Below are 11,705 nucleotides of genomic sequence, written 5' to 3'. Positions count from 1 at the left end.
CAACTGTTGTGAATCGTTTATAATCGATATGGACTTCGTCCGGATGGATTAGGACGGGGCTCTACAAGAATAGTCCAGAACGGATACCGAATAGAGGACGGGATCAAGACGTTATCATCCGAGAAATAAGAGATAGGACGGTGCACGACCAACTAACTTGATGATCTAGTTGAGCATATTTGGAACCTTCCGTCCGCATTCCGTACCATGAATGGTTAAATTTATGTAATAGTTAAATTTTATGTAATGGTTACATTTTATGTAATGGTTAATTATATTTAATATAATTTGTATGCATAATAAAATAAAAAATAAAAAATAAAAAATAAAACGGGTGGGACTTATTTGACACTAGAGGAGCGCCAGAGTTATTTTGGTGTCAAAGGCTGATACTGTCACGTCACAGGCAGATTGCACGGACCTGTAATTTGGCTCTACCGGTAAATGATGCCTTGCTTATATTGACACAACGCATGTAAATTTGTACCTAGCTCTGAAAATTGAACCGTACGATCTCATCCCCCACAAAAAGAGCCGGCAAAAAATAAATAAATAAATAAAAACAAAATCTCACGCAACTATATATGCTAACTTCCCACAGTCCCACTCATATCTTTATATTTATCCGGCACCGTATCGGAAAGTTATGACGATCGGGGGTAAAACCGTAAATGCACAAAAACAGACGCTAATTTACTCTTACGGAACTCTAAAAAAAGGCTTCTCTAATCACAAATTAATGCAAGACCTGATCTCGAAAAACGACGCCGTATTCATCGGTAATTTCGTCACCGAGCTCCGTCTTCCACTCGTCTGCGGTCCACACGGCGTTCCGTTTCTCCTCAACTTACCTGACACGTCACGCCACCGTGTCCGCGGTGAATTGTACTCCGTTTCTGATTCTGGCCTTCAACGTCTTGATGTACTTGAAGGCATTACCCTAGGTCATTACGAACGGCTTCCGATCACCATTCGGCCGGATAATTGTGATTCCGGTGACGGTGACCGGAAAACGATGGTTGAGGCTGAGGCATATTTTGCACACCGGAGCTTTGCCGAGGATATGTGGCGGAGAAGTGGACAGGTAGGATTTGAATCGTTTAATCATGATGTTGCTAAAGGATATGTACGGAGGGATTTGAGGCCGAAGGATATGAGTTTTCGTGAGCAGATTACGTTGTTTTGTTCGTCGAATTGAACGATTATTATAAGGTTTGATTTAAGATTCTGAATTTAAAATGGAATACTGGACAATAAATTGGGGACGGTGAAGTAATTAAGATTCAGAATTTAGAATGTAAATGGTGACAAGAGTCTATGTTGATTTGTGGCATTTGTTGGCTCATTATAACTTATAAAATCATAGATGTATTTATGTAACTATGCATCTGCCAATTTATGAAACGACAATGATTTGAAGCTCTTCGTTGACAATATTTTCATATTACACAATAGATGAACATTAGAGTATAACTTAGGATCTAGCACTACATGTGTGTTAGGGTGAACCGAAGCCGCCAAAAATGCTAACATCACATGCTTATTTAGGATAAAAACTAGATACGGAAAATTTTGTTTTGGCCAGGGATGTTTGGTAACGGCCACGGACTAATCCGGTTGGGCCACTAGGGTAACCCGAGCAGACAAAAACCTTATAACCTTAACCTTCACCTTAACAAGATAAGGAAAATATCTAATGAGTACAGTTAAGCGTTGAATCTGACTGCATAAACTGTATAACTAGTTGATTACAAAGATATCCAAATTTTAACTTTAATTAAAATGGTTTAGGAGGTTGTAAGGATTAAAAAACTCTCTTTGACCCATTTGATTAGTCTGTTTGATTTATTTCATTTGATCAGTTTGACCCGGTGGAGACAAACGAAAACCCATGCTGACCCATTTATTATCAAATAGGTTAATATTTATGTGATGACTAGGGTATGCTCAGCAAACCTAATCAAGTAATCAATCTTTCTAGAATAAGATGATAGTAATCAGAGACCAGAGGGGCTTCGGCCCATCGGTGCCACACAACCTCTACAACCTTTAAGTTGTTGGTGTGCGATTTCCTTTGGTGCTTCGAAAATAGAAAGAAAGAAAAAATGAAAAAGAAGAAACAGTTTTGGAAGACTTGTATAATATAGTAATCTTACACCACATCAGTCCTGATTAAGAAGTTATATACTAGATTCGTTCCTTACTCGATAGTCACATAATATGATGATGTAAAATTAATATTGAAACAAGAAATCAGTCAGAACAATATTGTAGAATCATAAATCTAACAACCATTAGTCAATAATGGACTAGATTTTGACTTATTTTGGGCTAGTCTGCATTTAGTTCTAGTGAGTTATGTTGACGGGTTCACAGTTTGAATAAGACTTGATGTAGGTTTCGGAATAAGACTCGCTTAGATGATGTTGGGCTTAGGTATGGGTGAATATGAATGAATGAGGCTGGGCAGGCCCAATACGAACTCGTAACTTGAGTATCACATACAACATACATAGTGGCCATAAGTAGCTTTTCATTATACTAACATCATAAGATAATGAAGAATTGGAAATCGAATTCTCAACCAATCTTACTAAATTTTTAGAGAAATATAAGAATTGTTGATGAACAATTTAGAGTATGCCTAATGGGCAACAGTTGACCTAAGTTCTTTGGTGGATGAAACCAATAATTTGAGTGTTTGATATGGGTAGTAGCCATTGTGCCCACAATCTAAATGGGATGTTAGCTGTCTTCTATACACTTTGCTTCCAAAAATATCAAAACAAAGCAATAGTGACTTGCTATGTTGTTTGATTTTAGTATGTAAATGGTTTTAACATCAATAATGGATTGTACATATTGATCTAATCATGGTTTTCACCACAAACATAATATTCGTTCTATTAGTTTAGAAAATGAGAAGTGATTAATTAGCTTATCATCCAAAGTAGCATGAGAAGCCATAGATCATAGAACTCACTACTCTGCATTTGTCTACAACATTGGTCCTATACCTGGCGTAACATGATCGAAATGGAAGTGTCTTTATGTTTAATTAAAATAGTTTGGACTTATATCGATAATATGACAAATCAACTCGCATGTTTTACAAATGTGTGAATCATATAGTCTTAAAATCCAAATAAACTTGGTTATTAAGAGGATTAAGAAAGAATCAAGATATACTTTGGGCAGCTCATGACCCTTATAAATTCATTAGCTAAAACTTCTAATCCTTATTTTCTTGGTCTATAGGAGATCAAATATAACCCAAATCAGCTTGATATATTAAAGTAAAAGAACTTCGTTTTAGAATGGTTGAAGATGATGATAAATTGCGGCTACCTAGCTATATACATGGTGCGCTCAATGTTTTTTGTCTATATATATATAATCCAGACTCAGTGCGGTGGAGTGCGCAGTAGGATGAAGTTGGGACCAAATATAGGGTCAGCTTTCCCAAAATGAATTCCTATAAATTGCATATAAACTTGTTTGTTATTGCTCAACTTTCCCAAAATGGTTAATAGGAAAGTTGTTCTTAGTGTTTTATTTGTCCTGTTTTGCATTGGCATTTGCTCTGCCACTACTAGATCACTTTTCAGTTATGAAAGTGGTGGTGGTGGTGAACATGTTGTGCCTGGGTATGGTGGTTCATATGGAGGTGGCGGTGAAGGTTCAGGGAGTGGTAGTGGTTATGGTGGAGGTGGTGATCATATTGGCGGTGGGTATGGTGGTGGTGAAGGTGGAGGGCAAGGTGGTGGTGGTGGATATGGAGGACAAGGTGATGGTAGTTATGGAGGTGGCGGTGGTGGGATTGGAGGTGGTTCAGGGTATGGTGGGTATGGAGAGCATGGTGGAGGGTATGGTGGTGGTGGTGGTGGAGGGAGTGGAGGTGGTAGTGGTGGGTATTATGGTGGAGAGCATGGTTGGGGTGGTGGTGCAGGAGGTGGTAGTGGTGGAGGGTATGGAGGAGGAGGTGAAAATGGTGGAGGATATGGTGGTGGAGGTGGTGGTGGACATGGTGGAGGTGGTGGAGGGGCTGGAGGGGAAGGTGGATATGGGAGTGGGAGTGGTGGTGGAGAAGGCAGTGGTGCTGGGGGAGCGTATGGTGGTAGTGGTGGTGGTGCTTATGGTGGTGGTGGAGGTGGTGGCTCTGGAGGTGGTGGTGGCGGTGGTGAACATGGCGGTGGATATGGTGGTGGAAACGGTGGTGGTGGTGGACATGGTGGCTATATTCCATGACATCTTAAGTTATAAGTTATAATGTTTATTCGAATTTCATTTCCATTATCCTTAAAAATAATTGATGTCATTGAATTATGTATAATTAATCGGCCATTTATGCTCTTAAATTGATAAAATTTAATGATGATTTTAACTTCAACATCAATAACACTCAATTTCACAAAAGTAGAGATATGAGAGAGGTAATTAATGATGATTTTAACCTTAGTAATAATTTTAACCTTAGTAATAATTTTATTCGCCATAACACACTCAATCTGTGGAACAAACCAAACGTGACTGACTCGCGAGACTTTTGGTAAACAGAGACACTTATTGTAAACCCGTATAACATACTGTATAAGCTTGTTATATAACACATCTTCTAAGGACTTATGAGGTTGAGCTTCTTCTTGTACTCATCAGGAAGCATCAACTTGGATGCAGCAGTTGTAGATGTAAAAAATCTTGAAAAATCGTCATTGATTATAAAAGTGGACGAAAATACGCTCTTTCTTGGCAACTAATCCTATGTGCTTCTTGTTATGATGCCTGTACGTCATGCTCAAATGGATAAAAGTCTTTTGGAGTGCATTTACATGCTTAAAAGTTGCAACCATTCATAATTATGTGTGTATATTTATATATATATATATATATATATATATATATATATATATATATATATATATATATATATATATATATATATATATATATATATAAAGTTAAATTTATTAGTTCTACATTATAGTTTTCATTATCATGAGGTGCCAGGCATGGGATAAACCGGTTAGACCACATACTGACGTACACTTGAGTACAGATTGAGTAAACATACTTGCCCCTCTCCGGATAATCTAAATAGGAAAAACCTATCAATAGTTTTCATGATCATATTTAATACATTAGTTGGGTGAACAAAATAATAAAGTTTGCAGAAAATTGTTGACGGGTCAAGCTGACCCAACCCATATGACTCCCATCCGATTCTGCTGCCACCTTAATTTATGACATCAAGGTGAATGAGTGATTATTAAAATAAAACAGCATGTCAGCAGCACTATACAAATACATTTGCGAAAAGCATTAAGGACATTTTTATGTTGATTGTGTGGTGTATACGAAACAACAACACAGCATCTGAGTATATGGGGACACTTTTGAACTTCCTTAGACACTTGAACAATACAAACATCTTAGCACAAAAGAACAAGTATCTAGGACATTACGGGAGAACTTTTTAGGAACCAAAGTTGCCCAATAGGCTAATATTCAGGTGGGAACTTGGAAATGTCACTCGAATTCAATTATTATCGCTTGCAATTTTCTCAAGCTCGTGGTTAACTTAGTTCTGAATGACGGAACTTAACTGCAAAATAAAAACGATCATGTTTTTCTTTACAACGGGACAATCTTCCATTGTAAGCTGACAAGTAACTAATGTTATAACTTATAAGGGTATATACGTTTTACAAGAGGTTAGTCAGTACTAAGCAACAAGGTAATCATTTCATATAGCTAGAATTCACCAGCCAATTTAAGCTGGACAGGTGAACCTGATACCTTTGATAGAACATTGGTACAAAAATCATTGCTTTATTTAATATGGTAACTAGTAAAAAACCAGAAATCCTTTGAATATGACTTCAAATCAAAATGTGAGAATAAAATGCAAAATTTAAAAAGATCAGTCTTAAAAAGACTTGATACACAGTCTGTTTCTGGAGAATTTAATATTTTTATAGATATAGATGTACCAACACTTTGTAGCTCTCTAAATCTTAAACCAAGAAAATTATACAAATGCACACATTACAGTATATTAAAAAGAATCTCCGGCTACAAAAATTCGATAGAAGGCCAGATAGAATATGAGAGTATTTTCACCCTTTACAAATTACACATACAATCTTTATCAGGGTATTTCTGTAATTAACACCTTTCTCATACAAACTCACAGGATTCTGTCTTGGAAATCGTTCATTAGAGTCGAGGCAATTGAGGTCAGCTTCTTTCCGGTTTCTCCTGCTATGTTCTTTAGGGATGACATATCCTGTTGTGCCTGCAATTTAAAAATATTTATAAAATAATAAGATGACAAATTTGCAAATCACCCCCTTGGTTATCCAAAGCAGCCCCATTATCAGTAATGAGAACAAGTTACAGCCCGGGTCAAGTACAGGACCTACTAGACCATGTCTACAGAATTGTTGCTTTATGGACTTCATATTTGATTATTTGTGATATGTATCAATTGTATTGACTTCATATTTGATTATTTGTGATATGTATCAATTGTAAGTTAGGATTCTCATAAAGTATGTTGACTTCATTTTTTAAATATATGTTTAGTCCTTAAAGTGAATTCGAGACAAGAAAAATAAGCGTGAAAGGTAGCAGTCCCAAAAATCTTATTTTTAACAAAAATTACCTGGAATGAGAGCCGGTTGATGAGGTCACTTGCACTGAGATCAAGATTAGAATTGTCCTCATCATGACCAAATAGATCGGCACTTGAGATGGCAGCAGAACCCTATAAGACCAATTATAAAGAGCGTTTCAGTCGTATTAATACCCTTACAGAAATGAATAGGCCATGCATGCTTAGCACCAACTTATTTTAAATCTTCTATTTATTTAATTATAGTAGAAGCTTTTACAACCGTATTTGACAGTCTAATTGGTTAGAGGGGGAAAATGTTTTTGGACAAAAAGCTTTTCAGCCCCGCCCAGCCCAACAAGTTTCAGCTTGTAAAAAATATTTCTACCAATTTATTTGTATACTAACCTCCCCATTTGTCACCTTTAAGAGACATAAATAAAAAGAGTTGGCTTGTTGACACGAAGATAAAATAGAAGCTTAAATTCTGTGGCCAGCCAAAAATACTAACAACATTATATTTAAACAAGAACATGCACATGGGACTTAAAATATGTGATTAAAAGGGAGAATGCACACCGAAAACTTTTGGAGGGAAACTTGACCATCAAGATCAGCTCTGTTCTGGTCCCCAAAGAATTGGGCGGAGGAAATAGACTTGGCGTTAGAGAACTTCTTCCTTGCTTCATCAGTTTCTTCTACCTGAGTATAGATATAGAACATGTATTATATCACAAACTAACAACATAATTACATTGCACAAAAATCTTTATTTGAAATACCAAGAAGTAGATATTATTCAACATTGACCCAAAGAGTAAAGAAGATAAAAAATAAACTATGACCACTGAATCCCAAAAGTAACAAAACTAGAAAGACATTGCTTATAACCATTAGATGCAAAGTTCAAGTAAGACATTGCTTACCTGGACTTTTGAGTTTGATGAAGAACTTTTCTTTGAGAAACCGCTGTCCATTCCATATTCTGCAAAGAAACTGGATGACTTAGGAGGCGCAACATGACTAAGTGAATTCACGCCCCCGGGACCAGTCTCCACAGTTTGAGAACTATCTACATACTCGAACCGAGATGTATGCTGTGTTACAGCTGCTGACGATTTGCTACTTGCAGAGGTGGACACTTGTACAACTGGTTCTTCAGGCTTCTGATCATAAATGCTTTCACTAGTCTGCATTATACAATAAATTTAAACAAATTTCTATAGATGAAACTTAAATCCCAGTATAAGTTCAAGAAGATAATACATAGATAACTGCATTATATATCTGGCAATTGAAACCCATGATCTAAAAATTGGGTCAAATGGGTCAAGCTTTTGGGTCAATTGGATGTTGAAAAAAATTAAGTTTGACAATGTAAACCAAAATCTAAAAAAAGGTCCAATGAATTTTCTTCAACCTATTGGGTCTTATACAAAATATAAAAGAGCGGGTCAAATGGATATCAAATTCTAAAGTTCAATAAATAGAAACATCTCTAATGGGTCTTGTGAATGGGTCAAATGGGTCGAGTATAACAAGATTCATCCGTCAATCATTAATGAAAGCATTAATGTGATATCAATTATTATGTATATTTATTATATTTATATTTTCTTATATATATAATATATAATAAATATTAAATATTAATATTAATAATAAATAATACTACGGAAGTACGGAGTAATAACTAAAACAGTATAATAAATGTAAAAATCAAATGTAAAAGCATGTGACCTGTTTCAACCTATTTGACCCATTACCCGTTTCGACCTGTTACCCAAACTGATCCAACCTGACCCGTTTAAATTTTTTACCCGTTTGACTCGTGACCCATTTCAACCTAAAACCGCTTTGACCCGTTACCCAAACCGACCCAACCTGACCCGTTTTCCAGGCATACTGAATACGATACCTTGGAGCTAAGCTTTCGTGCACCAAGTCCACCAGTTTTTCCAGGTTTTTTGGAACCAATAGGCTTCTTGATAGTAGCTGTACGAATTGATGGAGCTTTCACATGAACAGTAGACCCATTGGTGTCAGATTTTGCTAAAGAGCTCTCTTTTGGGGCTTCATTGAGCTTAAACTCTGATAATTCATTTTCAGATTTGGCAAACACAGGTGAAGATGGCAAAGTAATAACATCTTCTGCAGTACTTTTGGCAACTTCTTTAGAAAGTAACTGTTTATACAACTCAGCAGCTCTTGAGGTGTATTATTATAAAGGGGGGTTTTTACCATTTAATGACCGGTTTGTCGATTTTAAAACTTTAGTCGCAGTTAAAACCAAATGTAAAATATTAAATAAATAAAAGACTTAATTTAAAGCGTAAAATAAATAACGATAATGAAATTGCAATAAAAGTGGGATAAAATAAAATTGCGATAATTAAAAAGTACGATAATTAAAAATGCGATTAAATAACAATAAATAAAAGTGCGATAATTAGAAGTGCAATTAAATATAAAATAAAGGAAATTAAATATGAAATAAAAGAATTATGCTTATTTAAACTTCTGTAATCATGATGGTTGACGTATTGATTTTAGTTTTATGCCCATGGGTTAATTGTCCTTTGTCCTGGATTATTTAATATGTCCGTCTGGTTTTTGTCCATAACAGTCCATCAGTCATAAATATAAAGTGCGAGTGTCCTCGTCAAATTATCCTTATACCCGAAGTTAAATATTCCAACTAATTGGGGACTTAAACTGTAACAAGATTTTAATACTTTGTTTAATAATTACACCAGGATGTCGACTGAGTGTAACCCAAGGTTTTAATATTTTGTTATCAATTATACTAAGTGTCCTTTGTACATAATTTCACCCCTGTTTTAATTATTCTAGTGGCTATTAATCCATTCCCGTGTCCGGTTAAATGAACGATTATTCGTACATATAAATACCCCGCCCATCGTGTCCGATTGAGTGTATATGGTAATTTATAGGGACGCCTAATTGTAAATCTTTATATTAACATTAACAAACTATCATTTAGTTAAACAAATATAAAGCCCATTAATAGCTCATAGTCTAATTTCCACAAGTGTCGTTCTTTTGTCCAAACCCCAATTATGGTACAAAGCCCAATTACCCAATTTTAGTAATTAGCCCAACATCATGATTACTTCGTTTTAAATAAGCATAATAATAAATTAGCTACGAGACATTAATATAAAAAGGTTGAACATAACTTACAATGATTAAAAATAGCGTAGCGTTACACGGACAGAATTTCGACTTACACCCTTACAATATTCGCTAACATACCCTTATTATTAGAATTATAATTAAAATTAAAATTAAAATATAAATTATAAATATAAATATATCGTATGAATGAGGAGAAAAAAAAATGATGAAAATGATCAGATTTCGGTTTGCTTTATAGGGAGTTTCAAAACTGGGGGCTCCGCGACTCGCGGCCATTTTGGCCTTCAAACTCCGCGAGTCGCGGAGAATGAAATTACAGCTCAGTCCCTTGGAGTCTTTCTCTGCCGACGGTTTTTATTTATAAATATAATATATATATAATTAATATAATTAATTATATATTATATTATATTTATATACATAGTTAACTTGTAATTTTTAGTCCGTTGCGTCGAGCGTTAAGAGTTGACTCTGGTCCCGGTTCCGGATTTTCGAACGTCCTTGCGTACAATTTAATATCTTGTACTTTGCGTTTTGAATCTTGTACTCTTATAATTTCGAGACGTTTCTTATCAATAATTGGAACCTTTTTGATTGTCTTTTGTACTTTTGAGCTTTTTGGTCGTTTGCGTCTTCAATTCGTCGAATCTGTCTTTTGTCTTCACCTTTTATTATTTAAACGAATATCACTTGTAAATAGAACAATTGCAACTAAAAGCTTGTCTTTCTTGAGGAATAATGCTATGAAATATATGTTCGTTTTTAGCATTATCAAATATTCCCACACTTGAGCGTTGCTTGTCCTCAAGCAATATCGTCTTGAAATACAAGAATCACTTCTTTATTCTTCACACTTTGTACATCAGTGATTTCTATACGGTGATATAAACAATGGTAGTAACGATATGGTTTACAGTCCCACATGACTATAAAAATTTAGATCCATTAAGGAAATTGGATCTTTATGAAAACATTTGATCTTTTGAAATTAAATCTAGTTTTTACCCTAGATAAGTTTTCCGGAATAACCCTTTACCGGTGTTTGCAAAATATTTTTGTGGGTTTGGTGGGTTTCAGATTTGAAAATTTTAGCTCAAAACTTATGGTTTTGTGTCACCCACTTGCTAACCTTGTATTTGGAAAGCAACACGTCCAGTTTACTTGTCCCGTATATTACCTTTCGGTAAACTACCGTCCGGTTGTAAAGGAAAGCGTTTGAACAAGCAACTGTTAAGGCAATGTCCCCTGACATGCTTTTAATTATGGTCTATAACGTGTCGGACGCAATTACTATCCTTGGTAGGAGCAATAGTAAAGCTCACCCTTATAATTTTTCGATCTGGCACAAGGTCCTGTCTTTGACCATGCTATGCAACCACCGTTCTTACGGTTGACACCCGATTTAGTTCAGGTGACCTAATGAATTCCAGGTGAATTCCTAGGATTTTACGTTCAATGGTAATGAACGCATTGAAAATAGGGTTTTCAGAAAACAAATCGGTTTGTAATTTTGATCCAAATATTTTCTCGTTCAAGCTCGAGTTTAGATATCATTGAATTCCATGAGTTTGTAATTCTCAATCTTTACGGTCAATCTATAGGATTGAATAATATCAGTCTTAAAAGCTGATTTTTAATCTTTAAGGAGATTATCCTTTCTGGGGATCTGATTCATTAGTCTTATCCAGCTAATTTGCATGGCGCCCCCCATTGTACGAGATAAATCCTTCTCATGGTTAGGATAAATCTGACCACTTGGCGACCCTGTTTAATGCTGAGGTCCGTGGATTTCCTGCTGATTTTAGTGATGACTTTTCTAGATTTTTCGTCAACCTACAGCTGGTCTGGACGACAACTTCATGACCTAAATCAAGAAGCGCGTTTCTTTTTCGGAAGACTTTACTTCCTTTTAATGATGGAATTGATTCATCGT

The 11,705-nt window shown here is 35.6% G+C and overlaps 3 protein-coding genes across 3 annotated transcripts; 2 read left to right on the top strand and 1 right to left on the bottom strand.

Annotated features, from left to right (window-relative positions):
- Nucleotides 1-533: 533 nt before the first annotated feature.
- Nucleotides 534-1,400, top strand: LOC139891537 (putative gamma-glutamylcyclotransferase At3g02910). The gene has a single exon (XM_071874511.1). It carries the CDS (start codon nucleotides 647-649, stop codon nucleotides 1,196-1,198), a length of 552 nt encoding a protein of 183 aa, XP_071730612.1. The 5' UTR covers nucleotides 534-646; the 3' UTR covers nucleotides 1,199-1,400.
- A 2,122-nt stretch (nucleotides 1,401-3,522) lies between these two features.
- LOC139892895 (uncharacterized) lies at nucleotides 3,523-4,248 on the top strand. Its single transcript, XM_071876019.1, has one exon. The coding sequence runs from the start codon at nucleotides 3,523-3,525 to the stop codon at nucleotides 4,246-4,248; it is 726 nt and encodes a 241-aa protein (XP_071732120.1).
- A 1,714-nt stretch (nucleotides 4,249-5,962) lies between these two features.
- LOC139888383 (probable ADP-ribosylation factor GTPase-activating protein AGD9) lies at nucleotides 5,963-8,828 on the bottom strand (the record flags this gene model as incomplete). Its single annotated transcript, XM_071871391.1, has 5 exons — nucleotides 5,963-6,295; nucleotides 6,665-6,766; nucleotides 7,193-7,315; nucleotides 7,540-7,803; nucleotides 8,532-8,828. Coding segments are annotated over 5 exons (894 nt in total), but the record flags the coding sequence as incomplete, so codon positions are not given.
- Nucleotides 8,829-11,705: the final 2,877 nt, after the last annotated feature.

The sequence above is a fragment of the Rutidosis leptorrhynchoides genome, chromosome 2 (assembly GCF_046630445.1).
Source record: "Rutidosis leptorrhynchoides isolate AG116_Rl617_1_P2 chromosome 2, CSIRO_AGI_Rlap_v1, whole genome shotgun sequence".
Classification (NCBI taxonomy): Eukaryota; Viridiplantae; Streptophyta; class Magnoliopsida; order Asterales; family Asteraceae; genus Rutidosis; species Rutidosis leptorrhynchoides.
Note: the sequence above shows the minus strand (reverse complement) of the source record. Positions and strands in the feature narration are given on the sequence as shown.

What these genes read in the sequence shown, in the direction of transcription:
- LOC139891537 (XM_071874511.1), top strand. Translation starts at nt 647, where the DNA reads ATGACGATCGGGGGTAAAACCGTAAATGCACAAAAACAGACGCTAATT.
- LOC139892895 (XM_071876019.1), top strand. Translation starts at nt 3,523, where the DNA reads ATGGTTAATAGGAAAGTTGTTCTTAGTGTTTTATTTGTCCTGTTTTGC.